At 44.9% G+C, this 13,490-nt stretch overlaps 1 protein-coding gene across 1 annotated transcript in view; it reads left to right on the top strand.

Annotated features, from left to right (window-relative positions):
- Positions 1-13,490, top strand: part of CCDC60 (coiled-coil domain containing 60) — a 73,030-nt gene that overhangs the window by 20,167 nt on the left and 39,373 nt on the right. The window contains exons 2-3 of the mRNA XM_048513656.1: positions 2,221-2,307; positions 3,598-3,677. Of these exons, the coding sequence (XP_048369613.1) occupies positions 2,221-2,307; positions 3,598-3,677 (167 nt within the window). The remainder of the gene's footprint in view (positions 1-2,220; positions 2,308-3,597; positions 3,678-13,490) is intronic.

The following is a 13,490-nucleotide window of genomic DNA, read 5'->3' as shown; positions in this document are numbered from 1 at the left end:
CTATGTCCCCGGGCGCCCCCCATTTAGTCACGTGGGGGGGCGCCAACATTTCAGGGTCGCTTGTGCGTTTTTAAATTTTTTTAGTGTTTTTTTCGATTGCCTGTCTGTAGGTGATGGCTAGTAACACTTAAATATTGGCACCATCCAGATATCAGCTCTGACGATACCACCCAAATTTCAGGATGTTGTCTGGGGGAAGAAGTTATGGACCCCCAAGCAGTGCCCCCATCCCCATTGTTTTCAATGGGAAACAACCTGAGATGGGGCTACCCGCTTGAGGGATCATAACTTTGGTCCCCTGAACATAATTCTTACCAAACTTGGGTGGCATCATAAGAACAGTCAACAGATGATAACAATTCTGAAATTTTGGTGTCACTAGTTTAAAATACATTCCCTTCCAGGGTGACTCCTAAGTAGCTTTCTGTTCAAGATTCTTTGTTTGGAATGACTTTTACCCACAGTGGCTGGGGCTCTCTGAGGGAAGGAACATTTTGAAGATAGAGGCACCAGACTCTCAGGGTGGCTCTAGAGGACCTGCACAGCATCCCAGGTTTGAGACCTTTGCTCTGGGGTTCAATTTTATGGGCCCCAAAAGGCTTATTTTGTTTCCGCCCTGCACATGAAAGCTCGTGGGCTGAGTTCTCTGAACCCTCAAACTCCCACACACACTCCAGGAAGCAAAGCTCACCAAGCTTGGATGCTATTACTCAAGGCCCTTGGAGCCACCTTGGAAAATCTGGCACCTCTATTCAAAAAATGCAGCCTGCCTCAGAAATGAATCATTAGCTACAATGGAGCAAGGTAACTGCAAAGCAAAGAATCTTGGGCAATTCTCTTTAAGTTTGATAAGGGGTTACTAGTGGCATCCAAAATGTCAGGGTATCATCTGGTAATCCATTCTAGATGTTACCTCCAAGCTTGGTGAAGTTATACCATGGGGACCAAAGTTATGGTGCCTCAAATGGGTAGCCCCATCTCAGGTTAGCTCCCATTGAAAACAATGGGGATGGGGGCATTCCATTTGAGCATCCATAACTTTGCTGCCCCTGAACCAAACATCACCAAACTTGGATGGTATCATCAGGGCAGTCTCTGGATGGTACCCTGAAACCATGGTGCCACTAGCTTTAAAAATGCGCTCCCTGCAGGCCGAAAAAACACTGAAAATACCCCCCCAAAACCCAAATACCTTGCATTCGCATTTGTTCATATTTGGGCAGGACATAATGTGCCCAAACCTGCCCAGATTCCAGCTGAATCTGCTATTTGTTTCATCTGAATCTCCAACCCTCAAAAGTGATGCTGTTTCAGGGCGGGGTTCATTAAATAGCATCACTTTCACTTTATTTAACCGGGGACCCCAGATTCTCCCTTTAAGGTAGATTTGGGTAAGAAGAATCTGAACTCCCTAGTTTAAAACCCCATTGAAAGTGATGCTGTTTGGGGTGGATTCCACTGAGATGTTTTGTGAGAGATGATGCTGGACATTTGTTTGGTAAATGTTTGTTGGGGTGATTTGTGAGAGATTGACATACTTAATACCCACTTGCACTGGCTTGAGTTGTTTCAGGCTAAACAACCCAAATTCTCATAGGGTTGTTGTGATTAGGAAATTAGGAAAAGAGTTGGTGGAGAGAGAGCCATGCATGTTTTGCTGGGAGTGGGAGGTGTTTCTTTGTGAGCTGGTACAAAAAATCATTGTTTGGTCATGGTGGGAGGGTGGTCATACCGGCTGTAATGCCAACTCAGGTTTTGGTCCCCTCGGCTCAGTTTGCCTTAGGTACTCTGCATGGCATGCATTCTTTCTATATGACTTGCAGGCATCAGATATGCTGTTAATGCCCTTTGGGGATCGGGCGGTATAGAAATTGAATTAATAATAATAATAATAATAATAATAATAATAATAATAATAATAATAATAATAATAATAATAATAATAATAATAATGGTAATATCAAAAAGGGTCCTTCAGCCCATGGGGGTTGGGTATTGCAAATATTCCATTGCTGACTGCTCTGCTCAGAAGATGTTGATGAATCAGTTCAGCTCAGCCAAGGGGTAACAGAGGTGTCAGTCCCATTACATGCTTTAGTGCAGTGAGGTATACATATTTAAGGATGAATACGCTACTCCTGGACATTTTTACTCTCTGGATCCCGCAGATACTTGGTACCAGTTCTGTGTAATGATCACATGTTCTGCCTCATTTTATAGGAGATCCTCAGAGAAGATGTCTGCTCTGCTTTGGAAGACGTAGTGGATCTTGAGCAGCCGTTGAGTGCTAAGACAATCCCGGCAAAGGTAAACGTAACGTTTCCATAACTATTATCCCATTTGCACTTAAAGGAAGTGGCTCCCAACTTGGGAGGAAGCACAGTATGTTGGCATGGGGGTAGCTCATTGATTGCTGTGTAGGATTTGGGGGGGAGGGGCGGTTGTTGTTGTTGTTTGAGTGAAGCTTGAATTCCCAGTGCTGTGTCTTCTTGGCACAAAGGCAGGGCTTTAGCCATGTCTGCCATATTCTCTGCACAAAGCCTTCCTTCTGTTTCACTTCAGCAGTGGCGTAATGGTTAAGAGCAGGTGTACTCTAATTTGGAGGAACCAGGTTTGATTCCCCGCTCTGCCGCTTGAGCTGTGGAGGCTTATCTGGGGAATCCAGATTAGCCTGTGCACTCCCACACACCCCAGCTGGGTGACCTTGGGCTAGTCACAGTTCTTCTGAGCTCTCTCAGCCCCACCTACCTCACAAGGTGTTTGTTGTGAGTGGGGAAGGGAAAAGAGATTGTCAGCCCCTTTGAGTCTCCTTGCAGGAGAGAAAGGGAAGATATAAATCCAACTCTTCTTCTTCCAACTGTTTGGCTAAACATGTGTAAAGTGATGACACAAGCAAATTGTGGAGGAACATGTTGGTAAAAACATTTTTTTTAAACTGAGAATTTCGTTAACTACATCAGAAACAGGAAGCTGCCTGTGGAGGCAATTGGGCTATCGACCGTGCAGTCCTAAACAGAGTCGCCCCATTCTAAGCCCATGGAGTTAATGGGCATGGAAGGGCGTAACTCTGTTTAGGGTTCCACTGTAAGTAATCATGATGGCATACACATGAGGACTTCGCTGTTGACACACAATTATTATCTCAATGTATTCAAAGGAGAAAATACAAGCATTTTAACCAAGAATAACGCCAGAATATCTGTCTGGGTTAACTGCGTCTGCACAATTTCTTTGAATTGTCCTATAAATTGGTTTAGTTTAGACAGCCCTTGGCTGCAAGCCTTTCACAATGTGAAATTCTTCAGTTTGATATTGTGTTACATTGACCCCCCCGCCCCCCGCAATTGAGTATGGTGGGTTCACTTTAGTGTAAGGCACATGTTTCTGTATGGTGGCGTAAGTCCGTTGAGGCCCACGGGGGCTTCTCAGTGGTGGGGGAGGCTTTTTGACTTTTCAAGCCTCCCTATGCCACTTGGGAAGCAACTTTGCGGGCAACAGCTGGGCTTGCGGCTCTTGGCTGGGGCTGCCCATTGTGATCGATCCGTATTGAGAACAGTCGTTCCCTTTATGCCAGATCGTTTCTGTCTTTCTTTGCAGGAGCCTGAGAAGAAACCTGCACATTTTAGGTATATAGAAAAGGATCTGAGGAGCCTGCATAAAGACCTTGTACACACAAGGTAAGAACAGTGGTGCCACAGCACACGATAACAGGAAGAGGTCTGAAGGCTCACAACCGAGCATCTGTTCTGAAGCTAAGCAGGCCGGGTGTGGTCAGGGCCAAAATGAGAGGCAGCATAGAAACTGTATGTTTTCTGGCTTGAGCGCCTTGATAGGAATGAACATCTCCTGTGATGAAAGTGAAGGAGCGCTCCTGAGGATTCCATTTAGAGCTGAGGAGAATCCTGCCGCCTGACCTTGGCAACCCCACTGTCCAGGCCAGGGGTTGATTTTTGGGGAGCTAGATTGCAGCCTCTTTGTTCTATTGAACCCTGTGTGAGTCTCTTGACAACTGAGCCAGGATCTATTTACATACACCGCCCCATTTTAGGGGGAAGAAGAAGAGCTTGGATTCATACCCCACCTTTCTCTCCTGTAAGGAGACTCAAGGTGGCTTACAAGCTCCTTCCTCTCTCCACAACAGACACCTTGGGAGGGAGGTGAGGTTGAGAGAGTTCTGAGAGAACTGTGACTAGCCCTGGGTCACCCAGCAGGAATGTAGGAGTGCAGAAACACATCTGGTTCACCAGATAAGCCGCTGCCACTCAGGTGGAGGAGTGGGGAATCAAACTCGGTTCTCCAGATTAGAATCCACCTGCTCTTAACCACCGTGGTTCAGCAGTAGCATACCTTCTTTGCTATGCAGAAGGTCTCAGATCCAGTCATCCCCTGGAGCCTCACTTTAGTGTAATATCAAACTGAAGAATTTTATACTGTGAAAGCCTTGCAGCCTAAAGGGCTGTCTAAACTAAACCAATTTATAGGGCAAGTCTCAAAGAAATCATGCAGAAGCAGTTAACCCATATATTCTCGTGTTATCCTTGATAAGTTCTATATATACAAGCTCCCCTTGAAAGTAATACACACCCAAAATGCTACACAGTTACATTCGCTATTGGCACACAATTATTATCTCAATGTATTCAAAGGAGAAAATACAAGCATTTTAACCAAGAATAACGCCAGAATATCTGTCTGGGTTAACCGCGTCTGCACAGTTTCTTTGAGACTTGTCCTATAAATTGGTTTGGTTTAGACAGCCCTTGGCTGCAAGCCTTTCACAGTATACAGTTCTTCAGTTTGATATTGTGTTACACATCACACTCTATTGAGAATGGTGGGCCCACTCTTTGTGGCAATAACATGTTCCTCATGGCGTAGTTTCCGCGCCAGTGGTTACATAGTTCCAGCAGCATTTTTTTTTTTTCCAATGTTTCACTTCTGCATTTTACTGGCATCTTCAGATGCAGGCAAAACGTCAGGAGAAAATGCTACTGGAACACGGCCATACAGCCCGGAAAACCCACAACTCCCTAATGATTCCGGCCGTGAAAGCCTTCGACAATACACGCGTTCCTGTGTTTACCGCTTGGCCCCTCCCTGGCTTGTGTTTTTTATATCTGATGATGGCGTGTAATGTCTTCGCTCTTGCTCATTAACTTCATCTCAGTAGGAGTTGTTTCTTCCTGCGTCGCATCCTGTGAGCCTCCTGATTATTTAGTGGCTTTTATTATTTAGTGAGTTTTTGCATAACGGAATATGCCTTTTGTTGAATCAGACCACAGGCTCCTTCTGGACTTGTACTAACCTGCCTGGAATCTGACTGTCCATCTCAGGGTTTGCCAACCTTTATTTTAGTGAAGGTTACTTTTGAGTAATACGAACAAAGCTAGTTTTCCTCTGCCCCAGCACGTTACCAAATGTTGTTGTGTCCTAGAAACAGAACATGGGCAAGAACGAGCACCAAAAATGAAGCTATCAGCTAAGCAGCATGGAGAAAATCCAATCAATTATTTTTAACACATGGAGTAGATCTTTTTGTGATCGTTTCTTGGGTCTTCTAGGGAATGCATAGTCTTGTCTTGGGTCTTCTATTCTGCCACAGCCAACAAGCTACTGGTAGTTCATGAGCTAACCAACCCATTTACTCAAGCATCCACATATATGTTGGCATGTAACTCTATTGATAAGTAAGGCCCCTTCCGCACATGCAGAATGACGCAACTTTCAGTCCACTTTCAATGCACTTTGCAGCTGGATTGTTCTGTGCGGAATAGCAAAATCCACTTGCAAACAATTGTGAAAGTGGATTGAAAGTGCATTATTCTGCATGTGTGGGAGGGGCCTAAGTGCAGCAAAACAAACACTCTGAATTCCCACTTTATTTATTTGTATCCTGTTTTTCAGTCCAGTCTTCGCAGAACTGCTCAGAGCAATTAAAATTTAAAAAGCCTCAGATAAAACAGAAGGTGGTCGGAATATACAGCTTGTGTGTCTGCCAGGCTCTTCTGGCTCCTGGCACTAGTAGTCACAGTCCAGGTTGCAGACCCTTCCTTCCAGAGGGCAGAGAGCAGAAGGACTTGCAGGTGGACTGGCAGTCAAGGTGACACCCCACAGGCTGCCAGATGGGAATGATGCCAGCCTTCAAGAGAAGCCCTTCCATTGCTCTGCCCGTTTCCCCCATAACTTATGTACGTATGTATGCCCTACCGTGTTTCCCCAAAAATAAGCCCTATCATGATTTTCAGGATTTTTGGAGGATGCTTTAAATATAAGCCCTACTCCAAAAATAAGCCCTACCGGTAGTTACAGATCAGGATGGTGCGATCCAGCAGGGTGCTCCCTGCCAATGAGGATGCAGCTTGCATCACACATGATAGGGGCTGCCGAGAGCCCACCTTAATGAATTGTGAAGGTACCGTATTTACCCTAAAATAAGCCCTCCCTTGAAAATAAGCTCTAATGCATCTTTTGGTGCAAAAACTAATATAAGACCCTGTCTTATTTTCGGGGAAATACAGTGCACAGAGAAATGATAATGTAAGGAAAATGTCACGTATCAAGTGGCCCTCAGGGATAACACATTAAAGTTATAGGGAGGTAACTTAAGCAGACACGGAGCTTCATTTGTATGCTCTTTGCAGGGGGACAACTCTTTTGGTCTTTGTGCATTCCTTAATTTAAGTATTAGTCTAATGCCCATGCAGCACAAGCATTAAATGGCACTACAAATGTCACGATTTACTACTGCTCTGGTTTAGTAACACAGCCTTCTGCAAATAAACACTGATAAATTGCCACTGCCACCGATAGAAGGGCACACATTACAACAGTACTGTTTCCACCTGGAGTGTCTTGGCTTAAAACATTTGCGAGGTGTTCTGCAGGGAATGATCCAAGTAAGCAAAGTAAAGAAGGCAGATACTAATGGATCTTAGGGGGACTATAGTCCTTGACCTACCCAGATATTGTAGCCTAATTCTCCAGAGTGGCTAGCTCAGGTTTTCTTACATTAACTTTGCTCATGGGGTGTGAGATGTGGATGTATGTGTATGTCTGTGTGGAAGAGAATGTTATTTTCTGAATACTGGGCAAGGATCAAGGAAGTTTAGGGTTGTAATCAGCAGCAAAATAGCAAGTTGTCCTGGACCAAGAAGCTCTGGGGATCATCTGGAAGTCCAGAACTTTGCTGAAATTATAGTTGCTGATACTGATTGACAACTGACAGTTTTAGCGCTATTTCCCAGAGAATAGGTTGAATCCAACCAACTTTTCTCCTTGTGAAAAAACCCTAAAAAAGATAATGCTGGGACTCATGGATCCAGCACTGATAAAGGCTTTGAGGGATGGGGGATGTAGCAAGGAGGACAATGCAGAATAATGCACTTTCAATCCACTTTCACAATTGTTTGCAAGTGGATTTTGCTACTCCGCACAGCTGCAAAGTGCATGGAAGTGGATTGAAAGTGCATTATCCTGCATGTGCGGAAGAAGTCTAAGTAAGAAAAACCTGGCTGCATTCTAGCCGATGACTGAAAAAGTCCTAGGACTTCCTAACAAAGCAAACCCCATGCTGATAAATAAGTGCTTGGCTGCCTTTGAGCCATTTCTGGAATGGCTTCTTGGGAATTGTGCTCTGCGGAGCTACATGTGACCCAGGAATCTGCGTGCGCTTTTGTGTGTGTGTGTGTGTGTGTCTGTGGTGGTGGTGATAGTAGACTGTGGTGGTGGTGGTAGTAGACTTACTGTCAACTCATCAACTGCAGGTCTGAGGTCCTAGTTCTTGACTTCATAGTAAAGGCCTATGGATGATTTGCAGAAGATATTGGGTGGTTTCACATTAGCTGTTCAGTGTCAGATTGCCTGACTTGTTCGCTCCAGTTTTAACAGGAATTCAGATGATACTGTCAGTCTGTTGCATTCCGCTATGCTAGTTGTGGTTTCTCCTAGGTTTCTCAGACCTGATTTGTTGTGTTGTTTTTTCCATAACTTAAAGTGTAATTATTCTGCTCTCCCTTTCAAATTTATCCCTTCTTGTCCTGCCAGTTTAATTAATAACTTCTCGTTTTCTCCCAGTTGTTGGTGACTGAATCAGCTGTAAATTATAAGCTTCTCTCTGGGATGGGATTAGAACAGGAATGTAAGTATATAGTACCTTTCGCCCCAGTGGGAACTCAAAAACTGCTTACATCATTGTCCTTTCCTCCATCTGGAGAGCCAGCGTGGTGTAGTGGTTAAGAGCAGGTACGCTCTAATCTGAAGAACCGGGTTTGATTCCCCGCTCTGCCTCTTGAGCTGTGGAGGATTATCTGGGGAACCAGATTAGCTTGTGCACTCCAACAGTCCCCTTACAGGAGAGAAAGCAGGGATATAAATCCAAACTTTTCTTCTTCTTATCCTCAGAATAACCCTGTGAGGGCAGTTAGACTGGGAGTGGATGATCCTAGCCCAATGCTTTACCCCCTGATCAAAACCTTTGCACATTTTACAATTTATTTTTATTATTATTTCAAAATCATACTATTATGATCATAAACAATAAAAGGTAAAAAAAATCATCCAAGTTAATTTTGGCCCTCAGAGAGGGTAACTGCCAGAACCTTGTAGTATTTTTTAAATTAAAACACCAGCGCACCTGTTTTGCAGAAGGCAAGCTTGTTTCTGGAGTAGATGCTACCTATGGCTTTAATTGATACAAATCTGGTGTGTTCATAGGCTGTTACACTTGAGTACTGGTGCGGACTGAATCAGTAGCAATTACATTTAATTGCTTTCTTATCATAACACGCACAATTATCAACTACAAACAGTAGGAACCTGTCAAGTACAGATTTAAGGCAAGATAATAAAACTGAGGTTACTCAGTGAAATAGAGCACAGAGCAGTGCAGAATGTTGGTCTCTCTATCCCCGTGATGGTGAACCTTTGGCACTCCAGATGTTATGGACTACAATTCCCATCAGCCCCTGCCAGCATGGTCAATTGGCCATGCTGGCAGGGGCTGATGGGAATTGTAGTCCATAACATCTGGAGTGCCAAAGGTTCGCCACCACTGCGTATCCAATTGTACAGAATTGTAACAAGGAGTCGTGCATTGGAAAGCTAGCTCACATATTTTGGTAGACGCATGGTTCCCCCCCCTCCCGCCTCAACTTCAGGGTAAATTTGATCCTCCTGTTTACAACTGGAGGGTCTCTGCCCAGAGCTTATTGGTTGTTCCCTGTGGTAATTGCCTCCTCCGCTTCCTTCTCAGAGCTTTTTCTGAGTTTGAAGAAGCCTCTTTCATTCTAAACTAATATTTAATACTACGTTGATATTTCTAAACTTAACGTTTAATTAGATAAACATAAAAGATGCTCGGTTTTGTAAAAAAACAACAACAATCCACATAAAGCATGGGAGGAAGGGAGAAGATGCATCAGTATATGATTTGGGGCAAAATACAAGGAGCAAAGCTGGAGGAAAGCCAGGCTCACTGTACAGCAGGAAAAAAACCACATTGACTCCTGTTTGTAGGTGTGTCTGAACAAGCGTCTAGCTACTTGACAGAAGAACCTTCAGGAGCAAATTGCACATGGCTCAGGAAATCTGGGATCAGGATCTTGGATTATTTTTTCAAATGCTAAAAGCAGAAAAGAAGAGGAGAAAGAGGCATGGCACAGTGGGTTTAACCCGTCCTGCCCCCCATTCTATTTTCTCAAATTATCCCCCCCCCCCCATCAAAGCAGCTCTTTGGGGTGGCAACTGATAGCTCTGGGACTATTTTTACCACTTTAAAAACTGCAGGAGATACAATCACAGTTTTCCTACAGTCTACTAGCCCACAACTTGGCCTAAAGGAGAAAGAGAGAGAGAGAGAGCACTTTGCATCTACAACTTATGTCAGAGTGCAAAGGACCTCAACGTGGAATGTAAAATAAGGAGCCTCTTTGAGAAGTATGAACAGGAAAAAATTATCTTGGTAACTCCAAAACTAAAAAACCTTTTTGGATTCTACATCATTCTCTTTTGCTAAAGGAAATCCCCAAGCCCCCAGCTCAGGAACCTATTTTAAATCCTGGAATGTGTGCCTTGTCTCTGAAAATACATCTGTGCTGAAGATGCAGAGCGCAGGAAGTGTGCAGGGTGAAATATGGTATCAGGAAGTCCAATACCGGATTTCTGCCAGGCTAGGCCCCCGTGCTATCTGTTGCTGTTGGACACTTGCCCACAACTTCTGGTGCATCTTTCCAGTTGCTCTGATACTGAAACTGCAAATGTCTGTGCCTATAATTGCTGATCTTAAGCCTCACGCCATGCTGAAACAGCTGGGGTTAACAGTTCAGGAGGGGGGAAATAGAAAATAGGTCAGCTAACATTCCTAACCGTCTTATCTCAAGCTTCAATATAGGAGAAGCGTAAGGATTCATGAAAGTGACATTCAGGCTACAGCTAACCTTCTCAGGGCCTTTTTTGTTAAACTACACCCTGGTGCTTGTTCTGGGACTTATTGGGGCTTATCCTTCCAAGCTGGATTAGCAACCGTGGTAGCTGGTCTGTCCCAGCGTAGGACTGCTGAGACCTGGCCATCAGCTATGTCAGTGAATGCAGGCTTGCCTGTCACCACTTCCCAGCCACCAACCAGATCTGACCTAGTATTCATTTACTCAATTATACCCAACCTTTCTTCCCAATGGGGGCCCAAAGTGGTTCACATCATTCTCTACTCTTCCATTTCAGGACTCGCAACAACCCTGTGAGCTAAGATAGGCTGAGCGTGCATGGCTGGCCCTCACAAAGCTTCAAATCTGGGCCTTCCAGATCCTAGTCTGGCAGTCTAACCACTGTACCACACTGACACACCTGTGAGCCTTATTTTCAAACAATGGCAAAGCAGGGAGAAGCAGCAACAAGCTAGAATGTGCCAATCATTGCTGCCTCTGGTTGGGTCCAAGCTGAGAAGTTTCTGTTGTGCTGCCAGCACTTCTGGGGCTCCTTTAGGCTTGTTTGGGGTTGCTAGTGGCCTTCCAGGGAAGCTGCCTTCTGGGAATTTTCTTGGTGTCCTATACCAGTCGGCGGACCTGTGGCATGCGTGCCAGAGGTGGAACTCAGAGCCCTCTCTGTGGGCACGCACGCACAGAGCGGAAAATCACCCCCCTACACACAGATCTAGGCTGGTCTTGCTTCTGAGTAAACCCGTCATGATTCACCCGATCGAAGCATTGCAAGGTTGCTTCACCAAGCTTACTCCCAAGTAACGCATGCCTTGGAGCCAACTGTTTTTTCTAAACTGAAACATCAGGATTCAGGTTAAATTGCCATGTTGGCACTTTGCGATAAATAAGTGCGTTTTGGGATGCAATTTGGGCACTCGGTCTGGAAGAGGTTCGCCATCACTGTCCTATACAGATGTCAGGGTCAGTTCCCAGTGCCAGAGGAGGGGGTATGATATCATCTCGCACCATCCCTGAAAGATCTGGGCCACTGATGAAAATTAGCTGGTAGATAGTCAGGTTCAGAAAACAAGTATATACCAGTAGACTGATCCCACTTGGTGTAGTGGTTAAGAGCGGTGAGCTCTAATCTGGAGAACTGGGTTTGATTCCCCACTCCTTCACCTGAGCAGCAGACTCTAGTCTGGTAAATTAACTTTGTTTCTCCACTCCTACCCATGAAACCTGCTGGGTGCCCCTGGGCTAGTCACAATTCTCACCCCCACCTACCTCTGTTGTGGGGAGAGGAAGGGAAGGGAGTTTTTAAGCCACCTTGAGTCTTCTTGTAGAGAGAAAGGTGGGGTATAAATCCAAACTCTTCTTCTTCTGCTAAAGTCTAGTAGTACTGTCAGTGTATCATCATTATAAGTTTTGAAAGCTTTAAAAAAACTAGCCCTCAGAATTTTATCAAGGGAAAATTGGGGTGGGGTTGTGTAATTTTCTGAATAGGGAGGCGCTGCATGGGAGCCCTGGAAGGAATTGCTGCTGCTTAATTCCAAATGTACTGGGATCGGCAGTGGTTCATTGGTAAAGGATAGGTCCTCTGCCGATTGGTTCTGCACAGTGGTTCGTTGGAGAAGGACAGGTCCTCTGCAGTGGTGTTAAATTGTAATACTGTTCCTTTGAAGGAGGAGCACGGCCAGAGGTTTGGTGCTCAATTAGCACAATTAAAAGAAGAGTGGGGAAACTACAAGATGGTAACAGTACCCCCCCCCCCAATGGATACTGCTCATGAAACAGCCGCTTCATCATCCTAAATTTTGCTATCTACTTCAGTGCAGAAGAACAGCAGTTATTCTCTTAACCAGCTGAAACCCGTTTACACCAGAGGACTTTAGTTTAGTCGGGTTGTATGAATGTGGGGTCATAATTTTTCTTTCAGCGCTTGCTGCAGTGTACCCGAGAAAGTGCTGTAGTCAGTCGCAAAGCCAGAGATGCAGCTTGATGTCCTTGACGTCTTGTTACCACTCTCTCTCTCTCTCGATTGCTGCAGTAATGCCTTTTTATCGCTTTGCTGTGCCAGGTCACCCGAACTGGAATTCTGCCAGGCTTAAATCGCTTTGTTTGCTTTATTCTCTTTCTTTGCGGCCACCCCCCTTCTCCCCGAAACACACCAACTGAGCCTGTAGGAGATAGCCTGTTTTCTTAAGTTGAATGATTTTGAGTCTGGGGTGCTTTATGTCCCTATCTTTTCTCTACAAATACATTTCACAACTCTCCCCCACCCCCCCACCCCCCCGGATCTTCTGCCTCTCATCCCAGACAAACCAGCCCGATGGATCAAGCTATTTATGTAGCAATGATCGTGGCAGGGGGTGTGATTGGGGCTCGGAGAGAAGCAGGGAAGCAATCAGGCTGCCGCTTGGGAAGACGGCATTATACGCCAATTCTGGTTTCCACTGTAGCTAATGCTTAGTAATGTTAGTTGCTTGGAAACAGGTATTCTGTTGCCTTCTTTTACGACTTGGCAGCCAACACTCTAATTGGCACGCTTCTTGTGCCGTCACGGCTGGGGGTTTGCAAAAGTCTTTTTTTTTCAGAAGCAGAAAAACTTTTCTTTTTCCCACCAATGACAGTTCACATTAATTAGATGGCAGGCAGGAACAGACAGCTATTGGAGTGTATGGATGGATGAAATATTATCTACACCATCAGTCATGGAAGGCAACTGCTATTTTAGGCTCCTGTCACCATCCCCGCCTTCCCTGGTTGTTCTCTTGAGTCTCAATTTATGCATTTTTCCTGTGGTACAATTCGGTTGTAATTTCATAGCAAGGAGCCATCTGTCACTTCTTGGTTTTTGTTATCTATGTAAACATGACATCAAGGTCTCGTGGAGGGTTACACGCTGTGATTGGCGTGTGTGGGCTCTGTTTCTCCTTGGAGTCAGAGAGAATCAAACAAGTGGTTTCCTACTGTGCCTTCAAACTGGAATTGGTTTGTTTGATAGAAACATCAACGAAGGTTTTTGTTGATTAATTGGCGGTGATCCCATTTTACTTGTTTGAGTCACAAGCTGTG

The sequence above is a fragment of the Sphaerodactylus townsendi genome, linkage group LG13 (genome assembly GCF_021028975.2).
Source record: "Sphaerodactylus townsendi isolate TG3544 linkage group LG13, MPM_Stown_v2.3, whole genome shotgun sequence".
Lineage (NCBI taxonomy): Eukaryota > Metazoa > Chordata > Lepidosauria > Squamata > Sphaerodactylidae > Sphaerodactylus > Sphaerodactylus townsendi.
The sequence above is the reverse complement of the archived record's forward strand: the minus strand, read 5'-3'. Positions and strand labels throughout refer to the sequence as shown.